The sequence below is a fragment of the Brachyhypopomus gauderio genome, chromosome 13 (genome assembly GCF_052324685.1).
Source record: "Brachyhypopomus gauderio isolate BG-103 chromosome 13, BGAUD_0.2, whole genome shotgun sequence".
NCBI classification, from domain to species: Eukaryota; Metazoa; Chordata; class Actinopteri; order Gymnotiformes; family Hypopomidae; genus Brachyhypopomus; species Brachyhypopomus gauderio.
The window spans coordinates 9,283,580-9,300,005 of record NC_135223.1 but is presented as its reverse complement, the minus strand read 5'-3'; the positions used below and the strand labels follow the sequence as shown (position 1 = coordinate 9,300,005).

Genomic DNA, 16,426 nt, shown 5'->3' with positions numbered 1-16,426 from the left:
GTAATGGCTTTCAGGAGCACTTCGTCCATAACACTCACTTACACGTCTGTGCACAGACATCTACATTTATTAATCTACGGAATTAAAGGGCCTCAAGAATAGCACTTGCTTACATTCTGATTGAAATTTGCAGACGGACTTAATGACATCTCCACATAAGTCCTAATGTATTACATGACCCTCTCCACACAATTTTGAACCTGTCAAAGGCTATTAGAAAAGTAGCTAAGCTATCTATTTATGCATTTATGAGAACGATATGTGAAAATTAATTCAGATTGAGACATTATATGCTATAGCAACCTGGTGTGCTAATAAGATCCTACATCCTAATCGCTTTTCATGCCATGCCAGGCAAAGCATGCAAGATGACATTGTGCATTTTTGTATTTAATACAAAAGTATTTAATATTATACTAGCCGACACTGCCATTCAAGGAGGTTTGCGGCCAGAAGAGGGCAGTATTAATGTAACTACCATATCTACTTTGGTAGTCCTTATAATGCTTATGAAATTTCGTTTGCATATTTACACTGCATTTTACTTGTATATGTAGGTATGTAGATATATGTAGTGTAGTGTATGTTTTGTCCTACAAGCTCGGGTCCTGGAAGCTTGAGGGTCCTGCATAGTATTTTAGCTGTTTCCAGGACTGCACTTTTCTGGGTGCAAATCTCAGAAAAGATCTGCAGGAGCCATCATTCTCCCAGTTTGGGGGTCAAAGCCCGTAGTGTGTGTGTGTGTGTGTGTGTGTGTGTGTGTGTGTGTGGATATTAACATTTTTAGTGAAGTACGTTTCCAGCATATTTAGCATGTTCAGACAAACGTCCTTCATCAGCTGTGCAAGCAAAGTGCTTGCTTTAATGTGTACAAGCCCTTTAATATATGCGTGCGCAGCTAATGAAGGATGAAGGACCTCTGTCCAAAATGTCCTGTTCCTCTGGAAACTTCACTACAATTTTTATATTACTGTGTATCTTACTAAAGTACACTGCAGTTACTTACCTAGAATCTTCTTCAGATTATATGTATATACTACATGTATTGCGCTACTATACAAGCAACCCCACTGTGAGAGGGTATATGCACAAAGGATGTGGGGACTATGGATGCCTATGATTGAAGATCATTGGTAGCAGACTCCCAAGACCAAGTGAAGTACCTGAAAAGCTGCTGGAAGATGTGAATGCAGCACTATGGACGACACTACTGCGACCATCACGCAGACCAACCAACTGAAACAGCAACACAAGAGATCCTTAGCTACAAGATGAGCATCATCAAGGAGCAGTTTCCTCCATGAAGGAGGTTGGAGACCAGGATAATGGCAACACAGAGAGAGGTTAGTCAGCCACCAGAACTGCAGAAAGGTGTGATACCTGTGTACCTGCCTTCCTGAGTAGGTACACTGGAGAATGAACAGGATGTTCTCTGCATGAGCCAATCAAAGTGTAACTCTCTGTGGCAGGGTAACTGCATGAGAACAGACCAAAGCTGGACAATACTGCACAATTACATGGGAGAAGGAGGCATCACACCACTATAAATCCAAAGTGGTTATACAACCTATTAAATGCTGTCTTACATTGTTGAAGAGTTTGCTACCACCCTTCTTCTTTGCTGATAGTTTGTCCATGCTGTTAAGATAATTCAGACATTTTCCCCCTTGATGTATAAAAAATGTTCTCTTTGTGACTGATGCACCTGCATTTCAGGCATTGACAATTTAGCCTCCTTGATTCTCCCCTGCGTCATTATGCTTTGAAAACTAATGAACCAAAGTGCAGATTCAGACCTCGTTTCTAGATGACAAATGTTTCAAATTGGCATTCAAACTAATCCAGCTCATTTGTGCATATACCATTGTACTTCAGGTACTTGGAATATTATTTTTATATAGTTTACGGTTTTTTTTTGTCCGTTCCCCGTATATGCTGCTGTGTTTGAAATATGTAGCACAGTACTGGTAGATTAGCATGATAAAGCGATGTTATACATGAAAAAACATTTCAAGTAGTTTCCTTTTTCTGAGCAAAATGTAGTCTAGTCTTTTCATCACCTTAAAATAGAACGTATCTTATAGAATGAATGCAGGCTATTTTAATTGTAGAGGCACCATTTGATTTGTCATTTGGAAGAGGCATCAGTTACTGATCTTTGTTCCATAGCTGCTAAATGAAAACCATCTATAGATCATTCAGTCTGCCTTCCCTTAAATAATTTTCTACACAGATGTAATTCACTGTTGGTGTTTCTGTTTCTTAAGCTACTTGCAGATAATGAAATATGAAAATTAAAGCAATGGAACTGATTCAAATTTAGCCAGTGCTTTGGCGGTTTTACAGTTTACAGTAGGTATATGAGTACAAAGGAGTTTATACCTGGCATCAGATTCTGGTTATATGACGAACATATAACTTTTCTAAGATACAAAAGCTGCTACAAAATTTGTATAGGACAACCATGAAACATCACACTGTAAATGCATTCATTGGCAGATGTAGCTCATCTATTTGTAACAATGTTACTTTTATAGAAAAATTGTGTATCTCCTTTTTTCATAAAACCTAAAAAAGTGTTTTCTGTCAGCCTTCTCACAGTACATTCATTCGGCCCAGGGACTGAATGCATATATCAAAATTACAGTTACTCCAAACATGTACACAGGCACACACTTCTACCACATCTTAGCAGGATGTCAGGATTATCTGCAAAAGCTTTCATCCAGAACAGATATAATTCCACTAATTATTTGAAGTAGAAGCAGAAAAAAAACAAATCAATATATTATGGAACAGAATATGAATGGTGTTTAAGGCTCGTCAGGACTGGGTTTGCATTTGGTTCAAAGCCAGCTACTGTGTTTTGCTTAGAGAGAATTACTGGAAAATGGCACAAAGTAAACAGTCGACCACATCAGTGAAAGCAGCCTTGACCATTCCACAAATTAGATGTCTAGAAATAAGAAAAAACTAAACTCAAGAACCCAAATACAATACAAATATTTATGCTGTTTTCACATAGTTTATAAAGGAGATCTGAATAATTTGGAATATGCAAGGATTTATGCAAACCAAAAATAAAATATGAACATGTAAACAAACACGTGAACTACTTTCTCAGGAGCAATATTCTTAGAATGTGATGATGACTGCCTCACCCGACGAGTTTATCCAGTGGTAAAAGAACAGAATGAAACCACACCATTCCAACATGAAGGACTGCTCACATCAAGTACACTAGATTGGCAAATGTATGGGGATATCCTGTTCAAAAACCACTGACATTAATGTTTTCCCACCTCTTTTCCAGTTGTAAGAACCTCCGATCTTAGAGTAGGTGTGTGGGTATCTGGGCTATTCAGTATAATGAGAATTTCTGAAGTCTAGCATTAATATGGCATGAGAAGGTCTGCTTTGCAAATGATGTTTCATCCCAAAATGTTTAATGAAGTTTATGGACCTCACTTTGTGCACTGAGCCCCATTCATGATGAAACAGGAATGGGCCTTCCCCAAACTGTTGCCACTAAATTGGGAGAGTAATTGTCTAAAATGCCTGTAATGCCATAGCAATAACATCACCCTTCACTGAACAAAGGGCCCAAACCCTGAAGAACAGGCCCAGACTACAGTGTGTCCTGTTCCAAACTTTACTGTTGGCACTATACATTCTGGTAGCAACCACCCCAAAAAACACATTCGACTTCCATGAGTGTCCTTAATTTGTCTGTTTATTTATTTGAACAAAACAAACTTAGTCGGAACAAAGGGGATGTGCATTTTTGATACACGTTTTTTTCTTGAACAAAACCAAAAACAATTAAAACTGGAACATGGAACCAAAAAACTCTTTCTACCATACTGTATTTTTAGTCCTCAAGTGAAAGGAAATACACATCACCCAGGGCTTCTTGCACGGTTATCCTCCCAGAAGACGCCATTAGCTTTGAAAGGAGGGTCAGGAGTTTGGAATCCTGTCAGAGTCAAATTTGCAAAAAAGTTTTAGGAGCAAATTAAAATGAAGGGGGGTGGGGGGGTGGAAAATGTTTCCCTACCAGTTGCAGTCCAAGTAATTCTGGGGCCTGTCCATCATCCTCCACTCCTCCATTGAGATCTGGAGCACTAAGCTACAAACAGAGATCAGGCACCTTCACCCTCAGGAAAGCAGCAAAAGAGATCACCGTGCTCTGAAAAATGCACTGCATTCTCCAAGAAGAAGCAGTTGTAGTATTGTATAATCCTACCCAGAGCATGAGGCCTCCCATAGCGTACATATCACTAGCCGGGGTGGGCGGCTGGCCCTGTCTCAATTCTGGAGCCACGAGGCTGATAGGGCCAGCCACCATTCCACTGTCCAAAGCCCTCTTCTCCTAGAAAAAGATAAAGAGATTCCCTTAGGTCTTCACAAGCACAGGTAAAAACACATACCAAGGACTATAGTGTCTTAAATTATATTAAGATGATCCAAACTGTTAAGTTTTCAAACTGCTAAATCACGCATTAATACTTACAACTCAATAAATGATCAGACTAACTTTATGATTGGATCATGGCACAAGTTCCCCTATGGAGTATGGAATGCAATCAATACTCCCCTTTTAACTGCAGTGTTTGTGAATGATCCAGGCTGGATCAGCCTCAGTAATAAATCACAAGACTACCATCAATCATAGTAATTGTCACACCTCAAATGACATTTGACTTCTGATCCATAAAGGATCATTACACATTTCCTGCAATACATTTTCCCAAATTGATCACATTGATCATATAACTATGGTGAGAGGCACCAGGATGAAAAAATCCATGTTGTGCAAAACCATGCTATATATTTGCACTAATACACAACATCTTTGCTCTTTATGACAACGCCATCTTAATTAGCGGGCAGCATGACGAACCCAGCTGAGAACCAATAGTCTGCATGCTTCTCCGCATGTCTGTGGTTGTGGGTGAGGTAGAGAGATGGTACTCACTGGTGTCTTGGTGAAATCATAATCCCCTATGATGCCTTGCTCTCGGTTGAGGACAAACACGTTGCTGGGGTTCAGAGAGGCGTGGGTGATGCAGGCCGCATGCAAACTCTGCAGTCCTACAAGTGCTCCTCTCATCACCTTCCCAATCTCCTAAACAACCACATTAGAACCATTACAATCTCACACTTCTCAAATGTTTCTCCAATTCATCAGTACTGGTATTATTACATACAGTGAATAAAAGTTCGACAGGACCAGTTGAATAATGTCGCCTGACTCCGATTCGCTTTCATTCATGTCACTTGTTACATCAGCATTCCTTTTAATCATTCGTCTCTGACGGCCCAATGGCATTAATGAACTTACAGCGGTCATCAGTGGGCGGTTCCTCTGCACAGTCCTCAAACTCCCATTAGAGATATACGGTAGCATGACATAGGCCAGAGGGTCCGACTGAAACGCACATGTTCAGTGTGATTAAAGTTCTGCATATAAACAGTGCTGACCGAGCACCTGTGTAACACTTGCTGTTAAACAGAGAACTTGTGAAAATGATGTACAGGATAACGTGTGAATTTCTGCACGTTTTCAAGGCAGACTGAAACAAGTGACAGCTTGAAGCAGCCCTGTTTTCTCAGAAGCAGTCAGAGGAGAGTGTGTCCGGATGATGGAGCAAGTCTGAGGTGTGAACAACGAGCACCTTGCCGAAGAAGAGGCTCAGCAGAGGCATGACGCCGGAGGTCTTCTGATGCCGAGCTCTGTGGTACTGCACGGCCTGTTCCAGCATCCTCACCTCTGACTCCTCATCCACAGAGTAGCCCTGCAACACACATGAAACCCAGCTCTGAGTCTTCTAAACCCGCAGGTAATTCCAACGTTAGTGTAGGGTCCTACTCAATGAAGTTCCACAAATGAATTAAAAAAAAAATTTCTGATACTGTTCCAGCAACAAAGAATGACCAAAGCAAAAATAAGACTGGTCCAACTTTCTACAGCTGGGGCATGATAAGCTTCACCCAGAGCACCTTTACCTTCAGCACCACCTTGTGACCTTGGAACTCGGTGCACACCAGAGGCCTCCGCCCGCTCAGCTCTTTCATTGGCTCAGCGTCAAATATGTCTCGGTCCAAGCTCTTCATCAACAGCCCCTCAGTGCTCTGTAAACCAGAGAGAATCAGTAGATCTTAATCGATTCAGGTGATCCACTATTGCATTCATTCTGATGTTGAGTCAACAACTAAGTCCAACTGGACTAAAAATCCAATATTAGCAAGTTGGAGTACAGAGAAAGTCAAAGGCAAGTCCATTTTCACTAGGCTGCAGTCAGTATAAAGTGTGGAACTATGCTTAGTCTCCATTCTGTCTTACTATAGATTATTAGACTGTAGAGTTTAAACAAACATCATTTTAACACTGTAAGCCTGAAATGCATGAATGATACAGGGGCAGCGAGAGGAGTCTCAGCATGCTCTGTAGTACATGTGAAAATGTTCATAATAAGTGCTCATAACAAGCGGATCCTGCAAAATCCCAGGCTGACATTATTTTATAACTTCAAAACAGCAGGTTTTCTCTGGAAACCTGGCAATGTTCAGGGACACGTTTAAGCCCTTAAAGATATTAAAGCCCATTTAAAATGTGTTTTTTGTTGTGTTGCATCTAACAATAGAGATTCGTTATACATGATGGCTCACAGAAGTGATTCTAATTTTTACTAACATCACACCTTAATGTAAACCTCAGGATTAGGATAAAGGTTGTTTGACATTGTGTTAGGCTAAAGCATTATTAACTAAAGAAAGTGATGGTGTGTTACTTATTAATAATTTCACCATGATAAAAAAAAAGCAACCAAACCAGAAAACAAAAACAAACTCACCAGGTAACTGCTAATATCTGCCTCTGGATATTGTAGCACAAGCTCAGGAAAGCTTCCTCTCACCAGAGCACACAGCTTCCCCTAGACATTTATACAGCATTAGTATTATACACCCGATACATCTTGCGTCCTGTCAACAACCATAAGGTCTGCCACCCATTGGTTCATTTATTAATTGTGAGGGGGTATTAATTAAAGGTTGGCTGTTCAGTTGTTTCTTGGCATTCTTGAAGTCATTGTATCTTTGGTTCAAGCACAAGAAACATAATGAGGCCTAAGGTTGATTCTAGATATGGCTTTTACACCCAGATTCTCTTGCTGTTCTTTTATGTTGTTTTAAAACAAACATTTATCATAGAAATAAAGTAATAAGTGTATTAGTCAACTGTTGAGTGAATTAAGAATGCACTTTATGTTGTGAGGTGTGAAGAACCCAGAAGCCCAGCATGACGCTCATCATGAGACATTTTGGTTTACAGTTTATAAAAAAGTGCTGAACGTCTGGAGAGTTTTAAAGTTTTAAAGGGCACCATAAAAACAGCTGGTGATGATCCATAGTATGTCACCCCAAATGTGAAACAAGTCCAAAAGGTTTTTGGCTGTCCAAGTCAATCCCCCAACCTGAAACCCACTTGAGGATCACCTTCTCTTAAAAAAGACTAAAGACAAGATGCCCTTAATAGGTCACAGAATTCACAGACTGGTAGAACATTGGGGTCACACACTTCATGCATTAATGACATGCAAACGTCTTAAATTATGTCACTGTCCAGATTGATCTGTTCAGAGCATCTGTAGCAAATATCATACACTCCTCATTCCAGCTTACATATTCCTCCTTCTCGTGTCCAATTTCCTTAAAGAGTACGTTCCTCGTCTCAGCAATCTCCTCTTTCTTCTTCAGAATCTCAGGCAGATCCAACTCGTCAGCCTGTGGAGTGAACAAATCGACGCTGCTCAGACAAACGGGATGAGTTTTAATACTAGTGCCTCTCCATGGGGGTCAGTGCTATTATTGCTCCTCAAATAAAGGCCTTTTTCCTCACAAAATACTCTTCACAGCTGTGCCACGGCATCGAACACGATTGTATACATGGCACTAAGAATGTAGACGGGAACGGAGTTACCTCCTCCAGACAGCCCACTTCCACCATTTTCCAGCGGAGCTGTGAACGCAGGCTTTTGATGCGCTTCTTTATGCACGAGAGCTCGTCTATTTTAGGAGTGCTGTTCTGCCACTGTAGCATCTCCTGCTTGAACTGGAATCGAACATTACAGAAGGTTAGGACTTTCCTCTTTTCAATTATGAGAGTATATCCCCTGTGGTATATTCTCAGTGATGAGTATACGTTGTATTTTTAGATGAAAGCACCTCGTCAAATGAATGATTTTGATGGACAATGTGGGAAAAAAAGAGACGCATAAATGATCTTCTACAGGTGTACTGAATTCAGGCCCTGTAACCCACATCCATGTCCTGGAGAAAGGTGGAGGTCAACTCCAGAAATGCACAGTGGTGAAGTGGGAGAGGGGAGTTTCACATCTACGACGCCGTTTGTCATGAATGTCTGACTTGTATCTCTCTTTCCTCGCCAGTTCATTAGGAACGCCAATCTAGTAGGCCTATTTATTTATATAATGTACCAATACCAATTGCTTCCCATCTGTCTCAATGCACAACTTTTGCAGTTTCTGACTGCAGGATCACTGCTATTTGGGTGGTTAACATTTCTCAACACACCACTGTCGGTATTGGCAGAGACACAGTATGGAACAAAGTTGATAAAAGCTGAAAAAAAAAAAGTGTTGCTAGAGTTTTAGCCATGAATGTCATTGGTTGGGTTGGGACTGCTATGCCCATATAGATCCTGTGTTTAAAAAAAAAAAAGACCACAGATCAAGGTGTAACATGCCAGTATGTGCGTTTCTGGTGTTCTCTCTCTGTTTTTGTCCGATTAAGCCATTATGAAGCCTGTCCTTTATAAAGGCACTGCACTGCTTGTAGGCTGAGAAACAGCTCCCAAATGCATTAATCATCGAGAGAGAGAAAACAGGGTCACAGTAACTTCACTGAAGCTGGTTGCCCAGATCACATGTGATCATCTTACCTTTCTGTTGATTTCACATTTGTCCATGATGCCATGCAGTAGCTGCTGCTCTTTCTGGATATGCTGCATCACTTTATGAAACGCATTAGACATTATCTTCATATCCTGACTGCCTGGCTCCTGTGAGACACCATAAGTATATAATCTGTAGGAGACCTGAAGATCATAAATGCTCCACATACAAATATAACAACACTGCGATACAACAGTCAATACGCAGAATCCCATCAGGAGGGAACTGCCAGAGAACCAGAAACTAGAAAGATGTGTGAAGATATTATGATACTCACAAAGAGTTTAATGTCCAGCTCCTCACTGACACAGGACTCAGCCTGCTGTAGAATCTCATCCACACCCTCAGCAATGTTCTCCAGGGACACACCAGTCTTCCCCGTCAAGCACAAAGACTAAACACATATACAGTTAACATCTGTTAGACTAGAAACATGAAGACAAACAATACTTTCATGATGCGAGTACCAACATCAAAACCCAGTTTACCAATATTCGACTGAATTACTACTGGTAAACACTGGGGTACATTCTCAGGGGAGAATATACAAATGAGGCGACAATGTATAATTTTTTTCTACATTCCCAGGAGGAACCCTATGGCTGTGATGCTGCGGTAAGGTCTTAACAGGTACCTTGCTTATGTTAGCTGCCCAGGCGCTCAGAGCAGTCAACGCCTGGTCTGTTGCTTGGCACAGGTTCCTGGAGTTCTGATGTTCCTGACTCTTCCAATTACAGAACTGCTCAAAAGACTGATCCTCAGTATCTTCTGTCAACACTGAACCACATACTGCCATCAGCTTCAAGTAAATATCCTGTAAGGAGACACCAAAATCAAAATTAGATTAAAATGATAGCCATCTTGTATGAATATGAGCACTCATCTGCATCTACATGTATACCTTATTAAAATAATTGTCCTTCTACCCACACACCTTGAGACTTTCCAGCCTCTCTCTCATTGGCAGAGTGTCCACCTCTCGAAGGAAGTCATCTATCATAGTCAGGAGTGTGCTCCGAAATCGATTCCTGCTGTTCACCAGGTTCTCCAACTCCCCCTTCTGGAAAAATATGGAACATACATGGGCCAACTTGTATTAACCGCATAATACAGCCCATTCTTTTTCAAACAGCAACCAGTGAACCAAGCCTCGATATGTTTAAGGCAGTCCATAATTTTCCAGCACAAACCCATTTTCTGAGTCCTGTCCAGTGTGTCAATAATATTATAAAGTGCACTATTTAATAGTTGGAGATGGAGAGTTTAGCAATACTGCAAAGTTTTAATGGATGTGGGCTTGAACGCTTGAATTCTGACATACAAAATACACAATGTTTATTTTGCTGTGACAAATTTTTTTTTAAGAAAATGAATCGTCTTTAAGTCTGTCAGGCACCGTTCAAACAGGCCACTTCATTACCTTGGAGCATGACTGATCGATCAAGTCTGACTGTTAGGCTGATAACAAAAGCTGTAGATATAACAATATGAACAGGCAATATATATTACTCACATGCTGACACTCCCGAAGAGCCTTTAAAGCCTGTGTATAGTCCTCCCATGCCAGATCAAGTTTTTCTGAAGTGAACGGCTTGAGAATTTGGTTGTTGACTACTACCGTAATGCTTTCTAAAAGGTGATCACCAGCAGTACTGCACAAATTACTCTCTCTGGGTGAAAGGGGGAAAACACAAATCACACCTGTCTCTTGAAGTCTCCTTGAGACTGGCCTGAAAACCCATGTTAAGGATTTATAATATCAGCTGGTTAATTTTCTAACTGCCCCAGTAAGCAAACATATGTACAATATCTACAAGTTCTTATGTATCAGCAGACATTAAGAGAAATCTACAGTTCCAGATCCGAATAACTTACCTATTTTTTTTCACTGCTTCCACATTCTGAACCAGCCGACAAAACCTCTCACCTACTGTTGAGTCCAAGTGGGCTTCCACACACTCGTCTTTTTTCTGACATACCTCACTCACTTCCTATAAGACAAACAAACTACAGATCAACAAACACATATAGCTCAAACCAAAACCACTCCTTTAGCATTATACACATTATCCTGAGTACTGCATAAATCCATAGGTCACATTAAAAATAAAAATGTATAAACTCAAAAACAATGAATGGACAGAAGCTGGTGTTGAACCAGCTCAGTCCATAGGTCCTTCCTTCTAGTCAATTCTAGATGCACCTAACCTGGAGCTCAAGTCTGGCCTCCTTCAGCTGATGCTCTAGATCATCTGCATGTTTCTGGATTGAACTCTTCTGTTCCTCAAGCTTCTCAATCTCTTTGTTTTTTTCCTCCAACTCCTCTCTCACCTTCTACAAAACAAAACGACACAGCATTTATACAGAACCCAAAACACATTTGAGAAATTGGTTGTTATGTGTGCAACTGTCAGGAATCCAGTATCAGGTTAGTAAACATACACCAGTGTAGACAGCACACCAACAGGTCAAGTAACGTGTGTATTCTTGGCAAGAAATGGTAGCAAATATTTTACAGATTTGAACAAAATGGGTTTTAAAAAAGTGATCATGGAAGACAAGTGAGTGTCCAAACACCTGCAGCTCTGACTTGGTTTGAACCAACATATGTTCAGTGCCCTGACTGCATAGGTGCTGGGCGCCCATCTCTGCATCAGAGGGATGGTTCTCCTGGTTCTCCAGCTTCCCATCTGCTCCTGGCATATGTGCAGTCGTATCAGTGCCTTGAGCTCTGAAATAGCAACACAAACCAAGCAGTAACCTTTAACCGTTTCACCTCAATCTCAACAAACCACAGCTTGTGATCAACTGCTATAAATAATACTGCCAGAATGTAGCCTTTACACTGTATACTTTAAATAAAAAATATATAAAAGATGAGTATAAATGATTATGTGAAACCTTTTGCATCTTACATTAAGACTTCAGGCTTATGGTTGGAGAAAACTGGACGCAACTTGGGCATATATCCTAAAGAGCTTGGGTGGTCTCCATCTCCCTCAAGACCTCTAGAAGGCCACAGTCCAGCCTGCATATGGAGAGCCTTAGCAGGAAAGGTGCTCTCCCTGTTCCCTGGTAAACTCAGTCTGGCAAATTTAAACTTCAAAACCTCTTCGCCGATATCAAGGTTGCCCTGAAATGCTTGGACCAGGATCGTTCCATCGAAGCAAACGGACTTCTTATTAATGCGCAACTTCTTTCCGTATATCAGATTCTGGAGGAAGGACTTTCCCTGGCATATAACCACACACACACACACACACACACACACACACACAAAATACATAATACTCACATATAAAATTATCCTTTGCAGTCTGTAAGAATTTGAACAATACCAGAGTATGTGCCATTTTAACTCTGCACACCAGCATCTTGTATTTTAAATGAAACACTGACTATGAGGTGAAAGTGCAAACAGTAACCTTTATTGAGAGGATATACATCATGCCCTAGCCAGTTGCTTCTTGCAAGTTGTGTATCCACAGTAGTATACGAGAGGTAACATCTGAGTTTACTTGATAAAACTTGAGACACAATTGAACTTAGCAATAGCAAAATTCTAGGAAGACCATTGAAGACCACAATAGCAGATTCCCAAAGAATGAACTCAATCATGACTAAGGAATCTGCAGTGCAGATCAACAACACTATCTAGTGATTATTCAAATGCTACAGTAGAGAGTCAATACCAGAGTGACCTCAGAGGGTTCACCACAATATGCAAATCACTGATAAACCCCGAGAATAAAAACACCAGGTTAAAGAGCCTGAAGAAATGAGTCCAAGTCTTATGGATGGATGATTTACCAGAGATGAAAGTGTGGAGGGTAAAAAAAATCATCAGCACATCATTTCATTTATCTAACACTGTATATCTGTTATCAAGACCGGCAGAATACTGAATTCTGACGTGCACACAGACATCTTAATGGCTCTGAAAAAGACTGCAGCAAGACCGTGACCTCAGGAATACAGCCAATCAAACATGGAGTTTTAATGGTAACAAAAGAGGTCAAGACAATTACCTTAGCTGAATCCCCTTGAACATACATTTTACGTAACTGAGTCAAGAATACACTCCTTGTAAATTTCTAATTACTTGTAGTCTTAAGAAATGTGAGGATTGTATATAAAAAGCCATTATTTAAAGCGGACATTTAGCACTTTAACTAAGAGGATTGCTTTCTCAGCGACACCATTACCCAAAGTAACCTGGGCATGCTTTTCCTTACAGAAACTTGGAAGATTCTTATTGACTACTTGTATCTGAATTCACTCAGTCCTAATGGGAAGTCATCTGTCCAAGCCTAGACTCCATCCACCTCTTTTGAAATTATGGCTTTTGAAGTTGCTGACCCAGTCCTACTGCTTGTTCTACATGTTTATTGGTCTCTTAAATCTTAGTCTAATTTTCTGTATTAAGTATCTGCACTTGTGCCTGTGCAATGTGCACATCTTATTTAGCTAAAAGAATTAGATACACATATTGAAACTGTGTTTTGCTCAAATATTTCAGAATATTCATAACAGCAAATATATTTTTCTACACACGCTCATGGGTATACATCTAACCTATTCTACAGGTTTAGACAATATGCGTGTCTTAGATATTCTAATTGGCATTCTAGACCATAAACCTAAAAAAAATTTTTTTTGAAAAACATTCAAATGTTTCTTTTCCTATTAAAATACATGTTCCACAACTCATCATGTCTCATTTGTAGGTACAACATCCTTCTCTCCATGTCCCACTGAGATACTCTCCCTTTATAAGATCATAATGTCCTAAGGCTTTAAACATGCATGCTCTTTTGCATGGTTTAGCCCAGGGGTCGGCAACCTATGGCACGAGGCATAATCACTGGCAGAGGCGTTTATACTTGGCGATTGATCGCGATAGAATACTTAATTTGTGTCCATTTACACCTCCCCTCCGCTAACAATTTTAACTCGTGATAAGATATACCTTTTGCTTAATGTTGCTTTTTGCTGTTTAATATTTAATTTTCCTGCAAACTTCATTCAACTTCACTGTGTGATGAAGGGAGCAAAGTTCCATAGACTATGGTGCTGTACATGTAGTTGGGATTCTGAATAGTCTACCCTTGAACACTGCTCTTGTAAATGGTGTTGTGTACAGTGCTTAAGGAAAAAAAAAACTGTAATTGTATTTTGGCTAATCTCTAGTTATATGTGTTTAACTTAACCTTAAAGCATTTTGCTTTGTATCTGTATTAAACAGTTTTGTGAAGTAACCTTGTAACAGAAAGGCACTAGGTAAATGAAAAAGTATTATTATTATTATTAACACAGCCCATAGTCATTGTTTCATTTAAAATAAATAAAAAAAATCAGCTGGAGGATCAAGGGGGAAAAAGATAAGCAAATTTTTTTAATGCACCAACTGTATGATTACAGTTACCTGTGAGTAATGTGGGGAATCCTGGTCACTTGGCAAATGAAAGGCCCAGAACTTGTATTTTTTGGCAAGCGCAGGTGATTGTAAGTCCTCTGGCAATTCTACTAGGTCAGATCTGTCTACAACCTCAGTATTCCCATAATCAACATATGAAACAAGGAACTAAACAACAAAAAAAATAAATTGTAGTCAATGTGAGAATGACATGTGAATATATTTATAATGTTCAAAACCAGAATAAATAAAAAAAACCCATTAACACTAAAACACTAAATAGAACCTAGAAAACTATATAAATCACAACTCTTCTAGATTAGGGATAAGTAATAAGTAAATAGGGAAAGGTACCGGTATTCACTTTAAGATCTGCTCACCTTGTCATCAAGTTGTTGCACCTTGCACCTGTACCAGCATCTGTCCTCGGAGTAGCATGCACCATATAACTGCAGTGTAGACAAAAGATGGAGATAACCAAGTTTCTCTCTTATTTAGATCATCTGTTTGTGTTTTAACCTACCCTCTGTGGGCTTGGCATTCCTGTCAGTCTAGTTGCAGTGGGGCATTTTTCTGAGAGAATGGCATCCATAATTTCTGTTGCTTTGTCCCCAGTAACATTCTGATATGAAGAAAGAATTGTGAAACATTTCATACACATCCGCACATACCCCCACACCCCGAATGAGCACCCAGTAGCCCCTGGCTAGTAACAACTAGCTAGTAACTTGTCAACGTTAACTTACTTTTGACAACATAGATAGAAATTTGTCTAACTGTTAGTTACCTGAGCCCAAAAAGTGATGGCATCCACAACATGAGTGACAAGGACCAGCTCCACTGAACCATTAAAATGCGAAAGAAACGTATGTTAATGAGAGCATTCATAAACTCGGGTCAACAACGATTTATATAATACACACAAGTTAACTTAGCAACTAAACTAAATATTTGATCGCATCCGTAAGCTCACAAGCTAGTAGCTACTTACTTTTATCAAAGTCAGCATCCCGTGATTGTTCCATGTCTGGTGCCTAAAATCAAAATGGCGTCCGCAATTATCGGGCTAATTGCAGCCAGAAAATCAAACGGCAGTGCTGTTATGAAGGCTGGAGCCAAGGGTCTTTTAGGAAGCTTACCTTACTGTCTCCGGCCAGGCTGGCATGTAACGCGGGGAAGTTTTGGTCGACACTACCAATAACAAGCGAGCAAGTGAGAGTTAGCTATATCACACACTTAGAAGAAAATTTGAACATGTTGCTCGTTAGCTAGCTAGGTAGCATCAGATTAAATGGGCCTAACGGCATTTTAAAACGTTTTATTTAACCTTTGTTATGAATATTTTACTACCTTTTAAATGATTGCGTTTAGTGTTCTAGTTTAGTTTGTCCTTAGGTAACAGAATAAGAATTGCTTGTGGAAAAGGCTAATCGTGTGGACAGCTTGGTGATTTGAGTCTGAGTTCACCCTTTCACCATTGATCATGTTTTTTGCTTAAATTCTGACGACCTGGGGTGTGTTCACAGTAGCCTATGGTGAGCCGTTTTAGCTTTTCCTATTCCTATTTTTTTTATTCAGTTACATGTGTACAAATTTAATTATTACTAGTAAAATACATTTTTTAAATACAAATTCAATTTTTACATGTAAGAATTTAACATGTAAACATGTTTCCCCCATTAAAAATTAATTGAAAATTATGAATTATCACTAGTAAAAATAAGATTCACGAATTTTATGTAATTTATTTAATACATTTTTTACTAGAGAAAAAAAGTAATTCTTAATTTTAAGAAGAATTTAATTTATACCAATAATTAAATTTGTATTAGTGGAAATTGTATTTTCATATGTATAAATTCAATTCCTGATGTCAAGGAAATAAAAGGAGGGGTCTAGGAACGTTACTGCAATTTGCTACACATATGTCAATCTACTAACCTTTTAAAATATCTGTATAAAATAAAGCTCAGGGCAATGTTGAATCTTGGATTTTTTACTTTTTTGATTTTCAAAAAAAAAAACCCACACA

General features: G+C 39.5%; 1 protein-coding gene and 1 long non-coding RNA gene across 2 annotated transcripts; one reads left to right on the top strand and one right to left on the bottom strand.

Moving 5' to 3' along the window:
• Positions 1–57: 57 nt before the first annotated feature.
• On the top strand, positions 58–6,584 carry LOC143473628 (uncharacterized). The gene is made up of 3 exons (XR_013120589.1): positions 58–1,343; positions 5,603–5,843; positions 5,925–6,584. It is a non-coding gene; the product is annotated as an uncharacterized LOC143473628 (long non-coding RNA).
• Positions 3,712–15,905, bottom strand: stk31 (serine/threonine kinase 31). Its single transcript, XM_076970691.1, has 26 exons — positions 15,745–15,905; positions 15,534–15,585; positions 15,386–15,428; positions 15,182–15,234; positions 14,918–15,016; positions 14,775–14,843; positions 14,404–14,562; positions 11,894–12,210; positions 11,556–11,709; positions 11,187–11,312; positions 10,854–10,969; positions 10,492–10,648; positions 9,913–10,038; positions 9,613–9,792; positions 9,256–9,372; positions 8,966–9,085; positions 7,985–8,116; positions 7,687–7,788; positions 6,858–6,938; positions 6,010–6,135; positions 5,679–5,798; positions 5,345–5,431; positions 4,979–5,128; positions 4,247–4,372; positions 4,058–4,129; positions 3,712–3,976 (listed from the first exon to the last, which is right to left on the bottom strand). Exons 3-26 carry the CDS (start codon positions 15,417–15,419, stop codon positions 3,872–3,874), a joined length of 2,928 nt encoding a protein of 975 aa, XP_076826806.1. The 5' UTR covers positions 15,420–15,428; positions 15,534–15,585; positions 15,745–15,905; the 3' UTR covers positions 3,712–3,871.
• Between the last annotated feature and the right edge of the window lie 521 nt (positions 15,906–16,426).